Source organism: Bactrocera neohumeralis, chromosome 3, assembly GCF_024586455.1.
Source record: "Bactrocera neohumeralis isolate Rockhampton chromosome 3, APGP_CSIRO_Bneo_wtdbg2-racon-allhic-juicebox.fasta_v2, whole genome shotgun sequence".
NCBI lineage: Eukaryota > Metazoa > Arthropoda > Insecta > Diptera > Tephritidae > Bactrocera > Bactrocera neohumeralis.
In genome coordinates, this window is record NC_065920.1 from 23,118,044 (window position 1) to 23,137,412 (window position 19,369).

General features: G+C 30.8%; 1 protein-coding gene across 1 annotated transcript in view; it reads right to left on the minus strand.

The window, feature by feature from the left end:
- The window catches only part of LOC126752746 (insulin gene enhancer protein isl-1), an 86,866-nt gene that overhangs the window by 7,048 nt on the left and 60,449 nt on the right, over positions 1-19,369 (minus strand). The window contains exons 2-4 of the mRNA XM_050463708.1: positions 12,988-13,177; positions 5,202-5,332; positions 4,940-5,128 (exon numbers count right to left, since the gene is read on the minus strand). Coding sequence (XP_050319665.1) covers positions 4,940-5,128; positions 5,202-5,332; positions 12,988-13,177 — 510 coding nt within the window. The remainder of the gene's footprint in view (positions 1-4,939; positions 5,129-5,201; positions 5,333-12,987; positions 13,178-19,369) is intronic.

Below are 19,369 nucleotides of genomic sequence, written 5' to 3' on the forward strand. Positions count from 1 at the left end.
ATATGGTTGTTGTTGTAGCGGCAGAATTCTGTATGTATGTATATGTATTTCATTGCGATTACCATGGAGTAAGCCATTCACAGTCGATTGCAAATACGATATCGCAGTTACAATCTCGGTATTTACGATAATTAAGGTATCCGCGGTCCGGTCGGAAGAAATTGGCACATTTAGTACGCATAACGAGTGAAAAATGCGAATTGCTATTTAAGCGAATGAAAACGACGTGGCTACATAACGACTACGTGTACATACATACATGTATACTTATCATAGCGTTGTTGACACCGATTGGAGCGGCGGTATCTCATAAAGTTAAGAAGTTACGAGCGACTAAGGCCAATAGAGCATGAGGACGAAAGCAGGTGTATATGTATGTATATAAAAATATTTAGAAAAGATATTTTCTGCTATACATATATGTATCATATATAGAAGTATACATATACAGATATATATACAGGCATATGTACTAAATATGTATATTTACCTACATTGGTCAACTTGTAATTCGCTGGTTGACAATGCAAGCAGGGTTGTATGTAAATATTTTTCTTAATACATACAAACACACACTATGTATATTTATATAACGTCATCGGGCCATGGAATTTCGATATGTGCAAAAAAACAACGACTTTAAAGAACACCGCCGCGTTGCCAATGAAACACAAACAAAAAGCAGCGAAGCGCTCAGCCGTGTTCCCAGTCAGTCAGCCAGTTAGACTCCATATTTACTTACGTACAAGTAGTGGATGGTCAAGACCAAAGGGTCAATACAATGTGTAGTAGATGACTAGGCTAACTGCGCCTCAGGGTTGCATGAGTGAGCAAGTGAACGGCTGGCTGGCTGGCTGGTGGCATGGCTGCCCGGTTAGCTGCTTCGTTGGTTGGTTGGTTGGCATAGTTGCTCTGCAGACTACAATGTTGGTCGATTTTTTGTTGACAACTTCTTGGGAAAGTTTCACACACACACGCACACACAAACCGGCACACATGGTCTCTTATAGTCGGCAGTGTCACCTGTCTGCCGGTGCGCTCTGTCTCCGACTGCCGGCCGCCCACAAATATACCGCGCGATCGCAGTCGTTATAATCGAAATGTGTGTGTGTTTGTATGTCCGCGATTGCGATCGTGTTGTTTGGTGTTTATCATAGCGATCACTGTTTTGATTTTGTTGTTCTTTATGCTTTTGATTTCTGTTTGATTTCCAATCGTTGGCAATTGTTTGATGAACTATCGAAATTGTTGTTCCTCTTGTCATTTTGCTGTACAATAGTTGTTTGTTTATTTTTAGCGGCACTTTTTATGTTGCTTAGATCGTCATAACGAACATTGCTACGACGCTTGTTCAGCTGAGCACGAACGTTCATCGTGCTGGTGTGTGTATAGTTCAACGTTTTTTGACAGTTTTAGAGAGTGGACTGGTTGTACTTATGGAACTAGGCAGCAGAAGACTGTTCTTAAGCTGGTGTAAACATAATTTTTTCAAATACCTATGAATGGGCGTCGAGTCTTTTACAGCGATATTGGTTGCCTAAAGATGGTTTACATAGCCCCAAGCCACTCTAAGTCATTAACGAATCACAGTCAGTGTTTTCTTCTAGAAGAAGTCCCGCAAAAACATGCTTAAGATCAACTTAACTGAGGCTCTTAGTATTATAAAAGCATGGGACTTGTTCCCTGAAACACTGATATACTTGAATTCAAGATCCTCTAGATCCAATACCTCAAGGTTCAACGTGGTAGTTCAGCGAGAGATCCTTTAAAAAGAATAATAGTACCACAGTATATTTAAGTATATTCTTCCGGACCTCGCAAGGTGGTCAATTATGAAAAATATGGAGAAAGCTTCTTGTAACAATCTCTTGGGCAAAAAATATAGCGCATCTGCATCTTTTCGATAGATAAACATCTCAGTTGACATGAGGTATATCTGCTCTAAGCCAGTTAATTACACCGACGGCTCGAAAACGTTGGAAGGAATTGGTGCAGGTGTCACAGGACCATGCCTCAATACTCTTAACACAACTATCGCAACGATAGTCAAGCGGCACTTAAAACAATCTCTGCCTATGAGATCAAATCGCTACTAGGGGAAGGGTCTAGCGGAACGTAACCAATTGCACATCATCTGGGTCCCCGGTCACAAAGATATAGTCAGGAATGAATTGACTGATAAGCTCGCACGTTCTGCAGCAACTACTAACATGGTAAGACCTGAACTCTTCATCGCGGACATACAAACACTTCCGCAAGGAAGAAGAAGTAAGCAGAGAGAGGTATTGGCAAAAAACTTCAAGGCATGCGCCATGCCAAATTACTAATGGGGGTTATAAACTCAGCAGGCTTAAATATGTAAGCAACCTCTCAAGGGACAAACTGAGGCTACTTCTCTCATTCTACACTGCCCACTGCAAGTTGAAAATAGAACTATGGGACTAGCATCTTGAGTAAATTGCTGGTTCAGCGTCAGGGAGCCTGAAACTCCAGGACACCTTTTAATTGACTGTATAGCAGTCTGCAGACGCATTTTAAAGGCCTTGGGATCCATATTTCCAAATAGAGATCACATCGCGTCACTAGCAGTAAAAGTATATTGGACTTTATCAATATACTGGGGCTAGGTGTGTCTTTGTGATTTAGAAGATGGTACAAAGACTTAAGGTTGCGGTGCAATCCTCGTCTATTTATCTTATCTTAAGCAAATTAATTTGCGCTGGCGTCGGCTGGCGGGCGGTAGCTCGGTCGAAACTAACCGGATAATCCTCCTTCATTCAGTGCTGGCTGACACTGACTCAGATCTAATAGATATGCTTTTGAGTCGACATACATAATTTTTTGTCATTCTGAGAACTATATTTAATAATTTTTATTTAATGTTGTTGTCGTGTGGCTCTGGAGTTAAATTTTTTGGTCAACCTTGGTCTAGCCTAAACCCTTCAAACTTAACTCAACTCTCATGAGAAAAAGTCTATAGAATCTAAACGCTCTGTTAAATTAGCAACTCTCTACGCAATGAGACAGGTGGGACTATTGCCCCACTTTTCCAATGACCTTGCCACGAGCCAAATTTCTGTTTTCAATATGTACGAAAAGTATTTCTCCCAAGATTTTTTATTTCATATACACACATGTTAACAAGCAAAAAAAAGAGAGTACAAAAGAAAAACAGTTATGAACACGATCAAAATCAAGAGCGTGGGCGATATCTCGTTTACCAGCTTGTTCACTGTTACAGTTTTTAATTTCATTCATTTTGTTTCATTATACGAAGTTAAGATCAAAAAGCGGCCGACGCACACAAATGAATGTTCTTCGAACTGTAATCGCTTGACTGAATATCGATTGTCGGAAATAGAAATTACGTAGAGAGGGAGATGGGGGCACGTTGGCAGGGCAGTTGTAGAACAAAAAGCGACCGCAATTAGATAACAACTTGTAGTCATGTCGGGGAACAAGGCATAATTAAGAATGTTCTCACAATTGTCGCTACAAGGCGATACAAAAAGATTGGAGTGTAGATTAGAAAATTACAGATTTTGATAATAGAAAACATATTGAAGATGCGGTTAATGATATGCGTGTGTGTGGTTAAGCGATTTAGAAACAGCAGATTAGGTGATTAGGGGATTTGTGAGTCTACTGTAAAAAATTTAATACTTTCAGAAAAGTAGTCAGATCTAGAGTGATGATTCTGGAGGATTTTTGACTTCTGTCAAAACATCAAAAGCGAAATATCCACAAGTGGTGGCTCTGTCTAGGTATTTAGTTATTTGTAGTGAAACTAGTGAGCTCGATAAGACAGTGAGTACAAAGGCAGACCCTTAGTCTAAAAAACTGGGAGCGCTGAGCTTGAATGGTCTTTATAAATATCAATATAAATGACTCGAAAAAACGTGCGCCGATCTACTCCTTAATTGCAATAATCAGACAGAACAAAATACGTGAATTAACCTGGTTTTTTCGGCCAAGGGCTGTGCTTACTGCGTTGTAACACCGCTTGAAGCATCAGCTTTCAGGAAATAAGTTCCCAAAGGTACTCAGATCAGAACTGGAAGCTGTTTCTTTGATTTATTGGTTCAAAAAGCTTACGTGGCATGAGAAAGCATTTACTTCTTTGAAGGTTCTTATATTTTCCGTTGATCTGAGTCTTTCTCGGAAAGTCGATCCGCATAGTATAGAAGACTATATTTAAAACTGAAAGTTGCAACTTTGATTTTGTTGACCAAAAAAGCTCCAAAAGCTCTTAGTTAATAAGGAAAGATTGACAACTTTGTTCTGATTTTTATTTCCTTCACGGCTCTTATGATATCTCTCCGATCACCTAACATCGCGAGAGCTTATTAGCAGTTAATAAGGAAAATATTGACAGTAGTGGATACATTATTTGGCTAACTATGAAAAACTGTTTTATTGGTTCAAAAAGCTTATGTATCATGAGAAAGCTTTCACTTTTTTAAGGTTCTTATGCTTTTCGTTGAACTAAGTCTTACTCAGAAAGTCGATCCGCAGTTTATTGCGGACCGTATTTAAAACCAAAAGCCGCAGCTTTGATTTTGTTGACTAAAAAAGCTCCAAAAGCTCTTAGTTAATGAGAAAAGTGTGACACAGTGACACCTTCTGTTATGATTTTTATTTCCTTGACGGCTTATCTCTCCGATCACATAAGATCCCGAGAGCTTATTAGCAGTTTATAACGAAAAATATTGACAGCTGGAAATCGCAGATACATCATTTGGTTAAGTATGAAATAGTTCAAGTGAATCTAGTTGCTTATTTGTTGGTTGTAAAAATTTTTTATAATATCTCATTTCATATAAAAATAAATATTTATAATATGTAACTAACAAATTAAAAGCCTATTATTTATAGACATCACTAATAATTACCAATAATATAGTTAAAATAAAAAATAATAATTTTATTGCTGGCTCACCTGACATTGAACCCAACTCGCTGGAATGATTATTATTACTAAGACTCGTGTTATTATTATTACTACTACTATTATTGTTGTTGCTCTCTATGGATGATGACGTTAGACTACTTTGTGAGGATTTCTCTAGAACATCATGATCTTCTTTACAATATAAAATGCCGCCATCTCGCAACGCAAACTCATCGCCTGCAGCAGAAAAATAGCAGAATTAATAGAATTTAATTATTTTATTTGTTGTTTGTTATAATAAAATATTTACCTGGCAGCAGCTGTCTCGCACACGCCGAACAACGAAAGCATTCAATATGAAAGATTTTCGTTTTTGCGCGCATCACAAAGTCATTTTTACTAAATGAGTTGCCGCATTTATCACATTTTGTACCAAATAACCTAAAATTGGGAGGAAAATTGTTTGAGATTAAAAAAAATATTTGAAGAATTATAGTTGTTAAATTAGTTAAAAATAATTATATAGTGTATAATATATTTATTTTAAACATTTTTTTATTAAAATTTATTATTATTTTTGCTATAAATATTTTTTTTAATATTCAACATAAGAAGGGGGAAAATTAAAAAAAAATTGTATAATACGTTTATTATTGATATTAAAAAAAATATTGTATTGTTTTATCGTTAGAAAAAACTATATAGTATAATTTTTTTTTCTATTTTTTACCAATATTTATTATTACTTTTCTAATATTTTTTTTACAAATAATGATATGTATAGCAAAACTTGATATTGTTATTTTTGTAATGAAAATTATAAATATTTGAAAAATAAATAAAAATATTTCAAATCAAAATCATTACAAAATTTTAAGTAAAATTTTTAAATAAACATCTTTAAAGTTACAACAAAAAGTAACCTTTTTTTATTTTTAAAGTTGCCATATTATTGGAGAAAAAAATTTTTTTTGGCATACATATTCTTTTAAATAAAAAAATTTTAAATTTAAATTTACAACAAAAACAACTTGAAAATAAATTTTTAAGTTGCCATATTGTCAAAAATAAATCATATTTTCATGGATAACTTGAAAATTAATATTTTTTTCAAATAAAACTTAATTTTTTAAATAAAAAAAAATACAGAACAAAGTTTCAACAAAAACTTATAAAATTACAAAAAAATAAAATGTTTAGAGTTGCCGTATTATAAGAGATATATAGAAATATATTTTTTTAGCAACATATTCTTTTAAATAAAAAAATTAAATTTACACCAAAAACAAGTAAACATCCGTAAGTATAATATTTTAGAGTTGCCATATTGTTAAATATAAATCATATTCTCATGGCTTACATGACCAGAAATTTTTTTGCCAATAAAGAATCATTTTTCAAATAAAAACAAAGAAAACAAAAAAATTCTGTATGTATTTGACCTTGCCATTTTATTTTTTAATCTTATAGCCATAAAAATATAAAAACTATATAATTTCTATTTGCTATATTTTTTTTGGTTTTTTTCTTAATTTATTGTTTTTTTTAATTAAAATTTACAACAAAAATATGCAACCAAGTGTATATAACCTTGCAAAGCTGCCATATTATTGTATTTTTTTATGAATTTTTTCACAGTTGATTTATTTTATTAAAAATAATATAATAATAATAATGTAAAATTAATTTAGATAATATTTTAAAGTTGCCATATTATTGAAGACAACTTTTACTTTCATAGCTTGCAAAATGAAATTTATTTCTCAAACAAAAGTATTGAATTTTTATATAAGAATTTATAAATAAATGAAATGAATAAATTTAAATTTATGTTTGTGACCCTGCCATATTTTTTTAGAAATAATATTTTAAAGTTGCCATATTGTTGAAGAAAAGTCATAGATTTTTAGCTCACATAAACACGAAATTTATTTTTCAAATAAAAGTATTGAATTAAAAAACAAAATTAATAAAAACATTAAATTTATGTATGTGACCTTGCCATATTTTTTTAGAAAAATAATAAAGCCATAAAAACATACAAAGCCATATATTTAAGTAATTAAATTTATAAGGTTTTTTTTTTTTGAACAAAATAAAATAAAAATAATATAAATAATATTTTAAAGTTGCCAGATTGTTGAAGCAAAATTACACTTTCAAAGCTTAAAAAAAGTATTAAATTTATTTTCCAAATGAAAGTATAGAATTTCTTAAATACAAAATATAGAAAATAAAAAATAACAGCTTTTGTATATATGACCTTGCCATATATTTTTCAAAAAAGTCATAAAGCCATAAATAAATCATAAATAATAAAAACTGTGTTATTTATTTTTGTTATAAAATTGATGAGGTTATTTGAAACTATTATTAAAATAATAATAATTAATACAACCAAGTGTATAGTCATGTTTATAACCTTGTTAAGTTGCCATATTGTAGAAAAATTATATTCATATGACTGAAATAATATCGTAATTTACTTTTGTAATATAAATCATAATTTTTTTTTAATGAAAATATAAATAGAAAATTAAATTTTACAACAAAAAATACAACCAAATACAACAAATATTTCTTAATAACCTTGTTAAACTGCCATATTACTGTAAAAAATCATATTTTTATGAATTTTGAACTGAAAAAAATAAAATCTACAAACAAAAAAATGCAACCAAATGTAAAATCATGTATATAATTTTGTGGTGCTGCCATATTTTTGTGAAAAAATGAAAGTTTTATTGATTGCATGAAGAATGTTTTTAAAAATTATAGTTTTTTTGAATGAAGTTTAAAAAAATTAAGATTTACAACAAAAACAAGTAAACCTTGCCATATTATTGTAGAAAAATTTATCTTTTTATTGCTCACACAACCACAAAATTTATTTTTGTAATAAAAATTCAAGATTTTATGTTTAAAAACAACTACAGGAAATAAAAAAAAAAATTACAACAAAAACAAGCAATGTACATTGTACAAGAGTGATAAAAAAATATTATTATTATGAATAGATTTTTGGAGAGGCAATGTACATTTTTCAGAGTACATATATAATATGCATTAATCGAAAAACAAATAAGACCATTTTTATAGAGCAGTAAATTTCCTACAAAACTGTGAATTTCATCATTCATAATAATTTTTTTCCATTGAGTTATAAAATTCATAAGAAATAAAAAATTTTCCCAAAAATAATCAAACTTTAACTGTAAATATCTTTTAAACGTTTAATAAAAAAAACAATATGCCTTTAGTTAAAAATCATAAAGACTTTTCTATCTGATAATATGAAAATATAGAAAACTGTATGTAGGAGGACCTTCCCGTTACAATTAAAAACTCATGTTTGGAGAGGCTTTCTTAGAGGTGTCCAGGAACCTATTTTTCCGAGTACAAAACGAAAAAAAAATTTTTTTTTTTTGGAATCACTCTATTGTACATACATATATATAATTTTTGTATATTATAAAAAAAGCCTGCCTTATTTTGGTTAAAAATCATGCTTTTATGTTTCTACAACACGAAATGCCACCAAGTGTATAGCCGTTTTATAACCTTGCCACATTACTGAAAAAATTTCATATTTTTATTGTTTACACGACCATAAAATTTATTTTTTTAATAAAAATCAAGGATTTTATAAAATAAGTACGGGAAATAAGAAAAATCAAGAATTACAACAAAAACAAGCAAAAAATTGTATAGTTATTAAATGACCTTGCCATACTTTTGTAAAGAAAAATCACGTTTTTATGATTTACAAAAATTTTACAACAAAGAATGCAACCAAGTGTATAGGTATTTCTCAACCTTGCCACATTATCGTAAAAATTTCATATTTTTATTGCTTACACGACCATGTAATTTAAATATTTAAACAAATTTTTATTTGGATAAATTGCTTTGTGAATTTATTAACAAATTCTAAGTGTGTGCAGTGCTTTGTTTATATTTCCTTGTTTACTTTAAATTTATCTATACAAAATGAATTTTCATAACTTTAAAGCGTATATAGCGCTGGTAGGGCATTTAAATAAATAAAAAAATTGTGTGTAAAAAAAGTTATTTATTTTATTTTTATTTTTTTTTTTTTTTATTATTAAATTTTTTAATTTTTGTATCTATTTCTCATTTTATTTGACGTTATTTGAGTTTATTTATTTTGAGGTGAAAATTGTGCTAATTTTTTATCGATTGCCTGGCGCGTGTTAATGAATTATTTAAATGTTTACGCATGTACATTGTGCACACAGTGGCAACGGTAGTGCCAGCGCCGGCACAAACACATAAACAACTACAAAGCGTTTGCTCTATGCTGCCAAAGTTTATTTTTAACTGTTTAACAGCTTTTATTAGAGTATATCGTCGGATCGTTAAACAAATTGAGGCATTTTCGTACACGGCAACACCGCAACACCGCATTTGAATATTGTTGCATTGTTGTTGTTTTGTTCTTGTTTTTGTAAAGCATTTTCATCTTTCTACAGCGCGCATGTTTTGTTACAAAAACAAGTTTATTTACAAATATTTGCTATAATTATTATACACCTACATTTGTAAATAAATACATGCGCGTGTGTGTGTGTATGTGTGTTGGTGTGTGCGCATTTCGGCTACCGGAGTTAAATACTCGCACATTGTTATTTAAATGCTTTTGTTGTCGCATTATTTATCGAAGATTTGCTAAATGCCATTGTAGTGGAGTACAAATTTGCGCTCGGAGATTTTAATTTGTACAATTCATTTGCATATTGACGGTATTTCTTGTGGTAAATATGCAGAAGCGCGGCAGAAGTGATTGATTGGTTGAAAAAAAAATTATTTGAATTTTTTTATAAAAAAAAAATTATAATAAAAAAATAAAAATATATAAAAATAAATATGTGCTTTCATATTTATGAGGCGACTGTACTAAAAAAAAATTATTTTGTAAAATTAAAAACAACAAAAAAATAAAGTAAAATCTAAATTGAAAAATAAAATAAAATAAATAAAAAAATTCAAAAAAATCTAAATTCTTTTAAAAAATTTTTTCCAGTCATATCTAATATTTATCGTTCTATCTCTTTCTTTTGGTTTTTTTCTCTCTTCCTCTCCCTCTCTCACTCTCGCTTTCTCTTTTTCACTGGCTCTCATTATACTTAACTGCACTACATTCATTTCAAAAAATCGGATATCCAGTCATAAATGATATTGATCGTTCTATCTCTGTCTTTTTTCTTTCTCTCTCACTCTCGTTTAGTTGCTCTCTTTTTCCCGCTCTCCCATTTCCTCTATGTTACCAGTAATTAGCTTATTTTTATTATTATTCATTTCAATCGGCTGCTCCTAACAACATAAACACCGCATTTCATCCACAATCATGTGACCACGCACTTGCCACCAGTCAATTTCGGACATAACCTCAAAGTCTAATTATAAACTTTTTTAAATCTCACACTGCTAATTGCGTAGATTTCATCAGCTGATTTTTTGTGTGCTCAAATTAACATGTCAATATTATTTTATAGCATCTAGTTATATGAATCTATAAGCAGAAGCTTTAGTCGCACCTCTGGATATTTATATATATTCGTACGTAGTGCGAAATCGTCTACGAAAATTATTATTATTTTTTTTTAATAGTGTACAGACGCACCACTCCATCTTTCTCCTCTCGCTCTCTCTCTTTCTATAGCTTACAGTTGACCACAAATTTGTTCTGAGCTCAGCTCTTGCGTGTACCATTTGGTATAAAGTAGCTTTAAGTGAATAACTAACGGGTGTAACTGGTATATATTGGTTTGAAACGTCTTAGGGCAGATTAAAAAAGATATTTCTTTATTTCACTCTCTAGAATTATATTCAGTAAGGTACCGAAGTTTACAATTTGTGCTTCCATAGGAGATGCTGGAACATAAGGATCCTGAAACGCGATCAAAACTAAGACTAGTCGCCTGTTTTTTTGCTATTGACAACAATTAGAGTAGTAAATACAATTAGACTCATCCCTTCTGGGTACAATTAAATATAAATTTATTACCATATATGTATATGAGCGTACATATGTATAATAGATCCAAAAAGCAGTATAAGCTGCTGTCTGAGACCAATTCCTCTCTACGTTGCAGTAGTGTGGTGGACAGGGTTACAAAAATCTGCCTATGTACGAGTACATATAACAGGAGCTCTGCCACCTATAGACCTCTTCGCTGAAAGCTGCGCGGCAAAATCAGGTGGCGACTATTGGCTACAAGAAAATATTCACATAGAACCTTTGGGCAAAGTTCGGTTGGTAATGGCGGTTTGGTAAGCACCGACTACCTGATGAGGCTTTATATGATTATATATACTGTCCAGAGTTAGGTATAAGACAGCTTTTTAACCTGCCGGAGTACTGCAGTCTTTTTCAAGCAGAGGTTTGTGCTATTGGAAAAACCGCGAAGTCTAATGCCTCGGCAGAGAGCTCCACAGTTAACATCTACGTGGACAGCCAAGTAGAAACCAAGGCCTCGTTTCGTATATCGGCATGAGATAGTGGACGATTACGACTGAAAACGTGACCGGCATTGGTAAATCCATACATTGTCTTTACGAAAATCTGGACAGAAGCATAGTAAGAAAGATCAAAACGCGATGAAATGATCTACCTGAGGAAGGCTATTCCTTACGAACCTCGTAACTGAACTCCATTTAATATTGCAAAGGACCAAAACTTGTCTATGCGTGGCACATTACTCTCCCAGGCTAATCTAACCTAATTTAATACGCGTAAAGACTTGTAAAGATTATGGAGATGCGCTTACAGGCTGTGGACGCAAAGCTCTAAGGACTTTCTGAATAAAAAAATTCACTACAATTATTTCAATAACTAAAAAATGTGACCAGTCCATGTTTAATGAAATGAAAACTTGTATCTTATTAAGATATGATAAATATCTGTCATAACATTTATTCCCATATATAGTACTTAATTCTTAATTCTGGACGGGCATCGTTATTTTGCTGTTTGATTCTTAGTCGAATCGTCTAACAAAGCACATCCAGGGTTAAATTCTTTCAATTTATTATCCTGAAGTCATATTTTTAGGTAAAATTCTTCAAAATAACCATCCCTAAGCAATACAGGTATATAAGTATATCATAATCAGATGATCAAATGACTCAAATTATTATTTTTTCTGTTATATTAGACATGTACATATGTAAGTGAATCACATTAAAGTAGGTCTTAAGCGCCTCACGACTTTGAGATCTATAAATAGCCAAGAAAGTGGGCGCGTGGCATCGCGAGAAGCAAGCAAGAGCGTGTTTAAAGCGCCTGACATTTCTGTACTATTTTCAAAGGAACTCCAATCGTTGCCATGCGGAAATTTCAGCAAAATCAAACTAATTGCGGAAACAACAACAAAAATGTACAAAATTTATTTATATATAAGTATAATAACATAGAGACTCGCAGTTCATGGCAAAGCAACCACAACTATGATTAAATAAACATAAGCGTGCTGAGGAGTAAAAATAAATCTGTTCAGGCAAAGTTCACACTAAAGCGTGTATTTGTATGTAGCATATCGTTACCTAAAATGCAAAATAATTAACATCACTTTTCATGAGTTTGCAGGTAAAGGAAAAACGATATAATAGAAACCACTCTTATTGAAAAAAATTGGAGTTTTGGTTATAAATTGGTTATATATTGGTTATTTCTATGGTTATAAGATGGTTATATATCGATTATATATTGGATATATCCGAGAGCGGAAGCTGAAAATTTTATGCTATATACATATGTATATGTAACGTGATGTCATAAGCAACGAAAAACTCAACTTCGATTTTTTTTGACACGTTGTTTTGCATTTCAGGTGACGATATATAACTTTTAAAAAATGCTTAGATTTTTTATATATTTTTTGGTTTAGCTGTTTTATTTTCTTTGATTTGATTTTATTTTATTTATTTTATTTTATTTAATTTTTTATTTTATTTTATTTTTTTTATTTTTTTTTTACTCAATAGCAAATGTGCTAATTTATTATTAATTTTATATTCATTTCCATGCTATTATGAATGGCTTATAACAATGACTATCTGCTTGCGCTACTCACCTAACATAATCACGCTTACAGTACGTCTTGCCGTCACGCACAAAACACGTACAGCTTTCGTCCAGAAATTGTCGGCATTCCTGACACTTGAGGCATGCCGCATGCCATTCCAGATCGGGGGCGACACGCAGGATGTACTGATCGTGAATTTGACCGCCACAGCCCACGCAAAGTGATAAACGTTGTTTTTCTGTAAAAAAAAAATGATTTTTTTATTAAATGATATTTTTATTAAAAATCTTCATTCATCAAAGGTAATGATATTTTTTTTATTAAAAATTAAGTAATTAAAAAGTTAATAATATTTTTATTATTCAAAATTAGGTTATTGCAAATTTAATAATATTCGAAAAATCAATTTATATTTTCGAAAAGCATTAATTGTGAAATATTGCTTTAGATATACATACATATGTATATTTATATGCTTAGATATTTAATTAATGCACTAAAATAATTTTTGCGTATACTATACATATGAATTGGCCAGAATGAGTTGGAATTTTTGTTTATAAACAAAATAAAATAAATGAAAAAATACATAAAAAGGCTTTTAAATTTTTTTTAGTATTGTCTAACAATAATTTATGCAAAATTTTTTTTAAATTTATTTAGCACACGCTCTCCACTTCAGAACATTTGCATTTTTATAATAAAATTTTTTCGCTAGTGCAAATTAATGCATCAACGTCGAATGAGCAGAAAATATGACAAAAGTAAGTATGGGTAATTTTGCATTTTTAAAATTCTAATAAATTTTTTTTGGCTCCAGCTGTCACTGACAGTCATATCAACCTAGAAAACAATATTTCGACGAATGGGTCTTAGTCTGAAATTGAAATTAAAAAGTCTCACTATTTTTTGCCCACAATAAGCACTTCAGTACATGCTTTTGAAGCCTTAAAAATCAGTTTTTGCTTATTTTCCAATCAAAAACTAAAAATAATCGAAATAATCTGCTTACACTCAGTCAATTTAAATCTATTCCAATTATTTCTATTTATTTTTTTTTCAAAATCCTCAAAAAGTAAATTGTTTCTCTGCGGTTTTCGTAATTAATTCCGTTATGATTTTTTCGGTGGAAATATTTTAATCTGCTTAATTTTCAAACTCAACTACATATAGTACTTTTTTCCAGATTTTTGTGATTTATTATGCCATATTTTGTATTTTCCTCTTCACTTTATTTTACAGTAAAAATTCGGTTTGGTATTATATTATAAATTTTTGACGTGTTCAATGTTTTTGTATTATAAATTATTTCTGCCGCAAATTGAAATGAATTTATTCCTTTTTTTGTGGTCTTGGAAAAAAATGGCGGCTAAGTAAAAATACGAATACATAGAAATATTTTTTTCAATTCACACATGCGTACATAGAACAATATATACACACATTTATTCATTTATATTTTTCATATTTCTCTGCACCGCAGAAAGAGTCCAAATATGGGAAATTCTATATTGATTAAAGCAGAAAGCTTAAATACACGCATTTGTTGTTGTATGTTTGAAAATTCGAGAACTTGAATTGTTTAAAATTATTAATAATCATATAGAACTCACAAAAAAAATATTTCGCTTGAATTTTGAGCAAAAAAAATTTTTTGACCAAAATTTGTTAATCAAAAATATATATTTTTTAACTTAAAAAGTTAAAGAAAAATATTTATAGGAATTTCAAAGTGTAATTTCAGCTACTTTTTGAACTTAAAAACCAAAAATTACATTTATTAATTAATATTACAAAAAAATAAATAAATAAAAATTTCTAAAGAAAATATTACTAAAGAAAAAAAAATGTTTTTAATAAAGAAAATTGTTTGTTAAAGATTTCTTTCTGTAGAAAACATTTTACGAAAGAAATTTTTTTTTTAATTTATTAAAAATTTTTTTTTTACTTAAAATTTTTGAAGACATTTTTTTAATATTTCTAAACAAATACTAAAGATAATAATTTTTTAATTTTCCTGAAGAAAATTGTTGAAATTTAAAATTTTTGAAGATTCATTTTCAAACTTCAGCTACTCAACCACCAAAAAAAATATTGTACTTAAATTTCGAAGAAAAAACAATTTTGATCAACATTTTTTAATGAAAAATTCGTATAAAATTTAAGTATACTTCTTAGAAATTGAAAAAAAAATCTGAAAAATTTAAATAGTAATTTTCAAACACTTTTTTTGAGCATAATAAATCAAAATTAATTTAAGCTAATATTAGTAAAAAGAATTTTTTAGGGTGTGCCTTAATTGTCGAAAAAAATGTTTGAAGGCAAATTTTTTAAACTTTAGCTACTGTACAAAAAAAAATAATTATTTTACTTAATTTTTTTAAATAATATTTTTTTTTTTAATTTTGAGGGAAAAAATTTTTGACCAATTTTGTTTAAGTTCGGTTTTTAAAAAAAAATATCTTAAAGAGTAAAAAAAAATATATCTTAAAAGCTCAAAGTGTAATTGCCAAAACGTTTTTCGAACATAAGAAGCAAAAATTAATTTTTATAAACCAATTTTAATAAAAAAAAATTTTTTAGGGTGTGCCTTAATTCTCAAAAAAAAAAAAATATGAAGAAAAATTTTTCAAACTTCAGGTTTTAAATCTACACTATTATGGCTGAATATATCACGTATAAATTTGGGTAATGATTGGAAGTAATTAAATTGAGTTACATCACGCACAGAATTTAATTTGTCTATGGAGACTCGAAAATATAAAATATTTTTTCGTATTCAGCATCGATAGTAATCAAAAGTATCGCATACTAATTTATATACCCCACAGAAGAATTGATTTTTTTCATCTCTATCAACTTGTCCTTTAACCTTTTTGACATACGCTAAATGTTACTTTAAGCACGTAATTTACTAAGTAATATTTATATCCCTGGGGGCACTCATTGAGGTGGTGAAATTTAAAAAAAATATTTACTTAATTAAATTTTATTTATTTTTGGAACACTCCAATGAAAAAAAATAATAAATAAAATTTTTAACCATGGTGGCACTAAGTGAGCGGATGAAACTTAAAAATTGTATAAATTTAAATTGATTTGATTTTTAGGAGCACCTTAGTGCGAAAAATTTAATAAATAATATTTTTATCCATGCTGGGACTCTGGTGAAATTTAAATTTTTTATTAAATTAATTTCATTAAAATTTTTTTAGGAGCACCTTAATGCATATACATACACATGTACATATATGTATGTATGTATATCTACATATACATATAAGTATATGCCTACAAGTTTTCCCCAGTTTGCCATAAAACGTTATATCCTCGCAAAACTTAAATTTCTATTAAAGCAAAATTACGCACACACATACACAGATACACAAAAGCGTGCCGAGACGTGAGTTGTAGTGCCGCTCGGGGGACTTGGCAAGTGGAATATGCCATCCTTCATAATAAACGAAATGAAAACTTCAACGTTATTACGCACATTTAACGTTCTTTTAGTGGCATTTTTTACTAACTTTTGTGTGCTTGCAATTTTTTGCAACTTACATACCTTGCCTGTGGACCCCCACCACCACTCACAAAAAATAAACAAAAACGACAGCAACTAAATGAAGACAAACTTGCAAAAGTGTGGAAAAAGTGCGCATAAATACACACACACACACACTTTTAAGAGGAAAAAGTTTAAGTATATACATATAATAATACATATATACACACTTACTCACTTGTATGTGTGTGTCGTAGCACAAAAGTAGCAAAATGCGGAGCAGTTACGATTCTGTCGAGGGAATGCAAGTAAGTTAAGTATACGTCCCGGTGGATAGGTGGTGAAATTAGGAAAGGGAATAGCAGCAAAAATAGTAAGATAAGAGAGAGGAAGTGATATACATATAAATATAGGTGTGTGTATGAGTTGTGCGAAAAAAAAAATCAATGCAGCACATAGTAACCCTCTAAATATGCGCTATATACTTATACGTATGTATTTGTGCGTGTGTATGCAACTTATTTACCAAAATGGCGGAAAATGTACAAAACGAAGAATCTGCAGAATTTTAGAATCGCAGCAGAAGGTGCATGAAAGTGTGGCAAAGAAGACGAGCACGACGGATTAACAAAGTTGGCGGACTCTTTGCTGCTTAAGCTCAATGGGAAGACTTGTTTTACCTTTTTTCTTTGTTTTCATTTTTTTATTTTTTCTTTTTTGTAAATATGTGCGGGCGCATATAGAAGCGATTTGGTGTAAGGACTTTTGCTATACTTGCTGCGTAAGGCTTTTTGGCACAAGTGTGAGTTGCTGTAACGGCACAAAAACTTCGGCATGTCATGTTGCAAGTTTTTTTCCTTTGCCTGCGTCTTAAATGTTTTTAAATGCCGTTTTATCCGGCCGAATTGCCAGCGTGGCAAGCAAGTCTGATTTTTTTTCATTTAGCTGTTGGAAATCTTGAATTTTTTTGGTAATTTTCTTTTGGTTCTGCATTTTTTATTTCTGAAAATATCTTGCTGCAAACGAATTTGTGTCTATTTGCATTTCCGTTTTCTGGGTATTCGTGTTATTTGCGCCATAAGCCTGGCGGATATTTAAGGTTAAAGGGTAAAAGTACATAATTTAAGTGATAAAAATATTTTGGGTGAAATTTGGTAGCAGATTTTGTATTAAAATTTTTTGTAAAGCAGAAAATAATCGTGATTATATTGACATGTGGATGGAAAAAACGTAGAAGTGTCAAAGGTTTTATAGGTTTTTGGGTAGATTTGATATATTTTTGTAGCAAATAATATAATATTCAATAAAATGTTCAGGGAAACTTTTTCGCCATTTTTTTATTGTACCGATTATTATTGGTCGTTCACTAGTTACTTTTGTTTGATGACAACAGCTGAATTTTTCACAGCTAACTTCACACTTAAACGCATTACCGTTATATATTTAAACAGCTGATAAAGTAAGGTTTGTTTGTAAAACAAAATTTTCAAACTTTTTGATCGATATCAAGGCAAATCATCGCATAAAAATTCGAGAGTTTGCTGAAAGATTAAATTTATCTAACGCGTCGGTTTACAAGCACATGAAACGTTTAGGATTAATTTCAAAGCATGACATTTGTATTCCTCATGCACTTACAGAACGAAATTTCTTTCGCCAGCTTAACGACTGAGATTTGCTAATCAAATGTCAAAAAAGCGATCCAATTTTGAACCACTTCGAAGGCTGATAGTTACCAAAAAAGGTTATGCTATCTGTTTTATGACATTTCAAAGATATCGTTTATTTTGCGCTTTTGTCCGACAATACCGTGATTAATCCTGTATTGTGATCAGCTGGACAAATTGAGTGATGCGCTCAAACAGCAGAGGCTGAAATTGATCAATAGAAAATGTGTTCTATTCCAGCAGGATAAAACGAAATCTTAGACAAATTTGATAACTCGCCACCCACACACACCATATTCTCCAGACATGGTACCTTCAGACTATTACTAGCTCCGATCTTTGCAAAATTTTTCGGATGGGAGTACCCTCAGCCACAAATCAGAACATCAAAATCCACTTGGACCAGTTTTTTACCAGCAAGGAGCAAAAATTCTTGTCCAAAAAATGACGAAAGTTATTGGATAAATATAGAGTTTATATAATTTCATAAAATGTTTTAAATTATAAAAAAATCGAAAAAATCCTCATCAATCCTCTGTGACAATCAGTTTTAGCGCGTCAAACGCGATATTTTGCAATTGCAATAGCAATTTTCGAATTGAACGAACGTACTTGGAGACTATTGAACATAACAATTAGAAGTCACCAACTCCGACGTTTAGACCCCCTTCAAGCAATTGAATCCGAATATTTGCTCAATAGTCGCCATTTTGTAACAAAATGTCACTATACAAGGTTTTTTATACATTTAAATAATTTTCTAATGAAGCCTGATTTCAGTAAAAGTTGTCAACGTTTTTTAAGGGACTTAGATGGTCTAGCCCAGGTGATCCAATTATAGGTACTTTTATCAATAGCCTTTTCTTTGTCAGATCCCGCGTGAGTCCTGTCAAGCTGTCATGTTATTTTTTCAGTTTGACATTTCATCGTGGAATGACTTACGTCTGAACAATGTCTACAAATCGTTCAACATTACTACGAAAATTCACCTTCTGAAAAGAATGTGTTTGACACCCTTCGTTTAACTTATGATCAACATATGTATCGGCCAACTCAGCGGACTATTCGCAATATCATCACCCATCTCGAGAACTAGCACTCATTATTAGATAATATTCGACCGAATGAATAGACCACGTCCAGCACGCAGTGAATAAAATGTAGCAGCCGTAGCTGAGAGTGTACACGAAGACCGTAAAGAGTCGATTCTGCGAAGATCGCAGCAACTCGGACTGACGTATGGAACGACTTGCGCATTTTA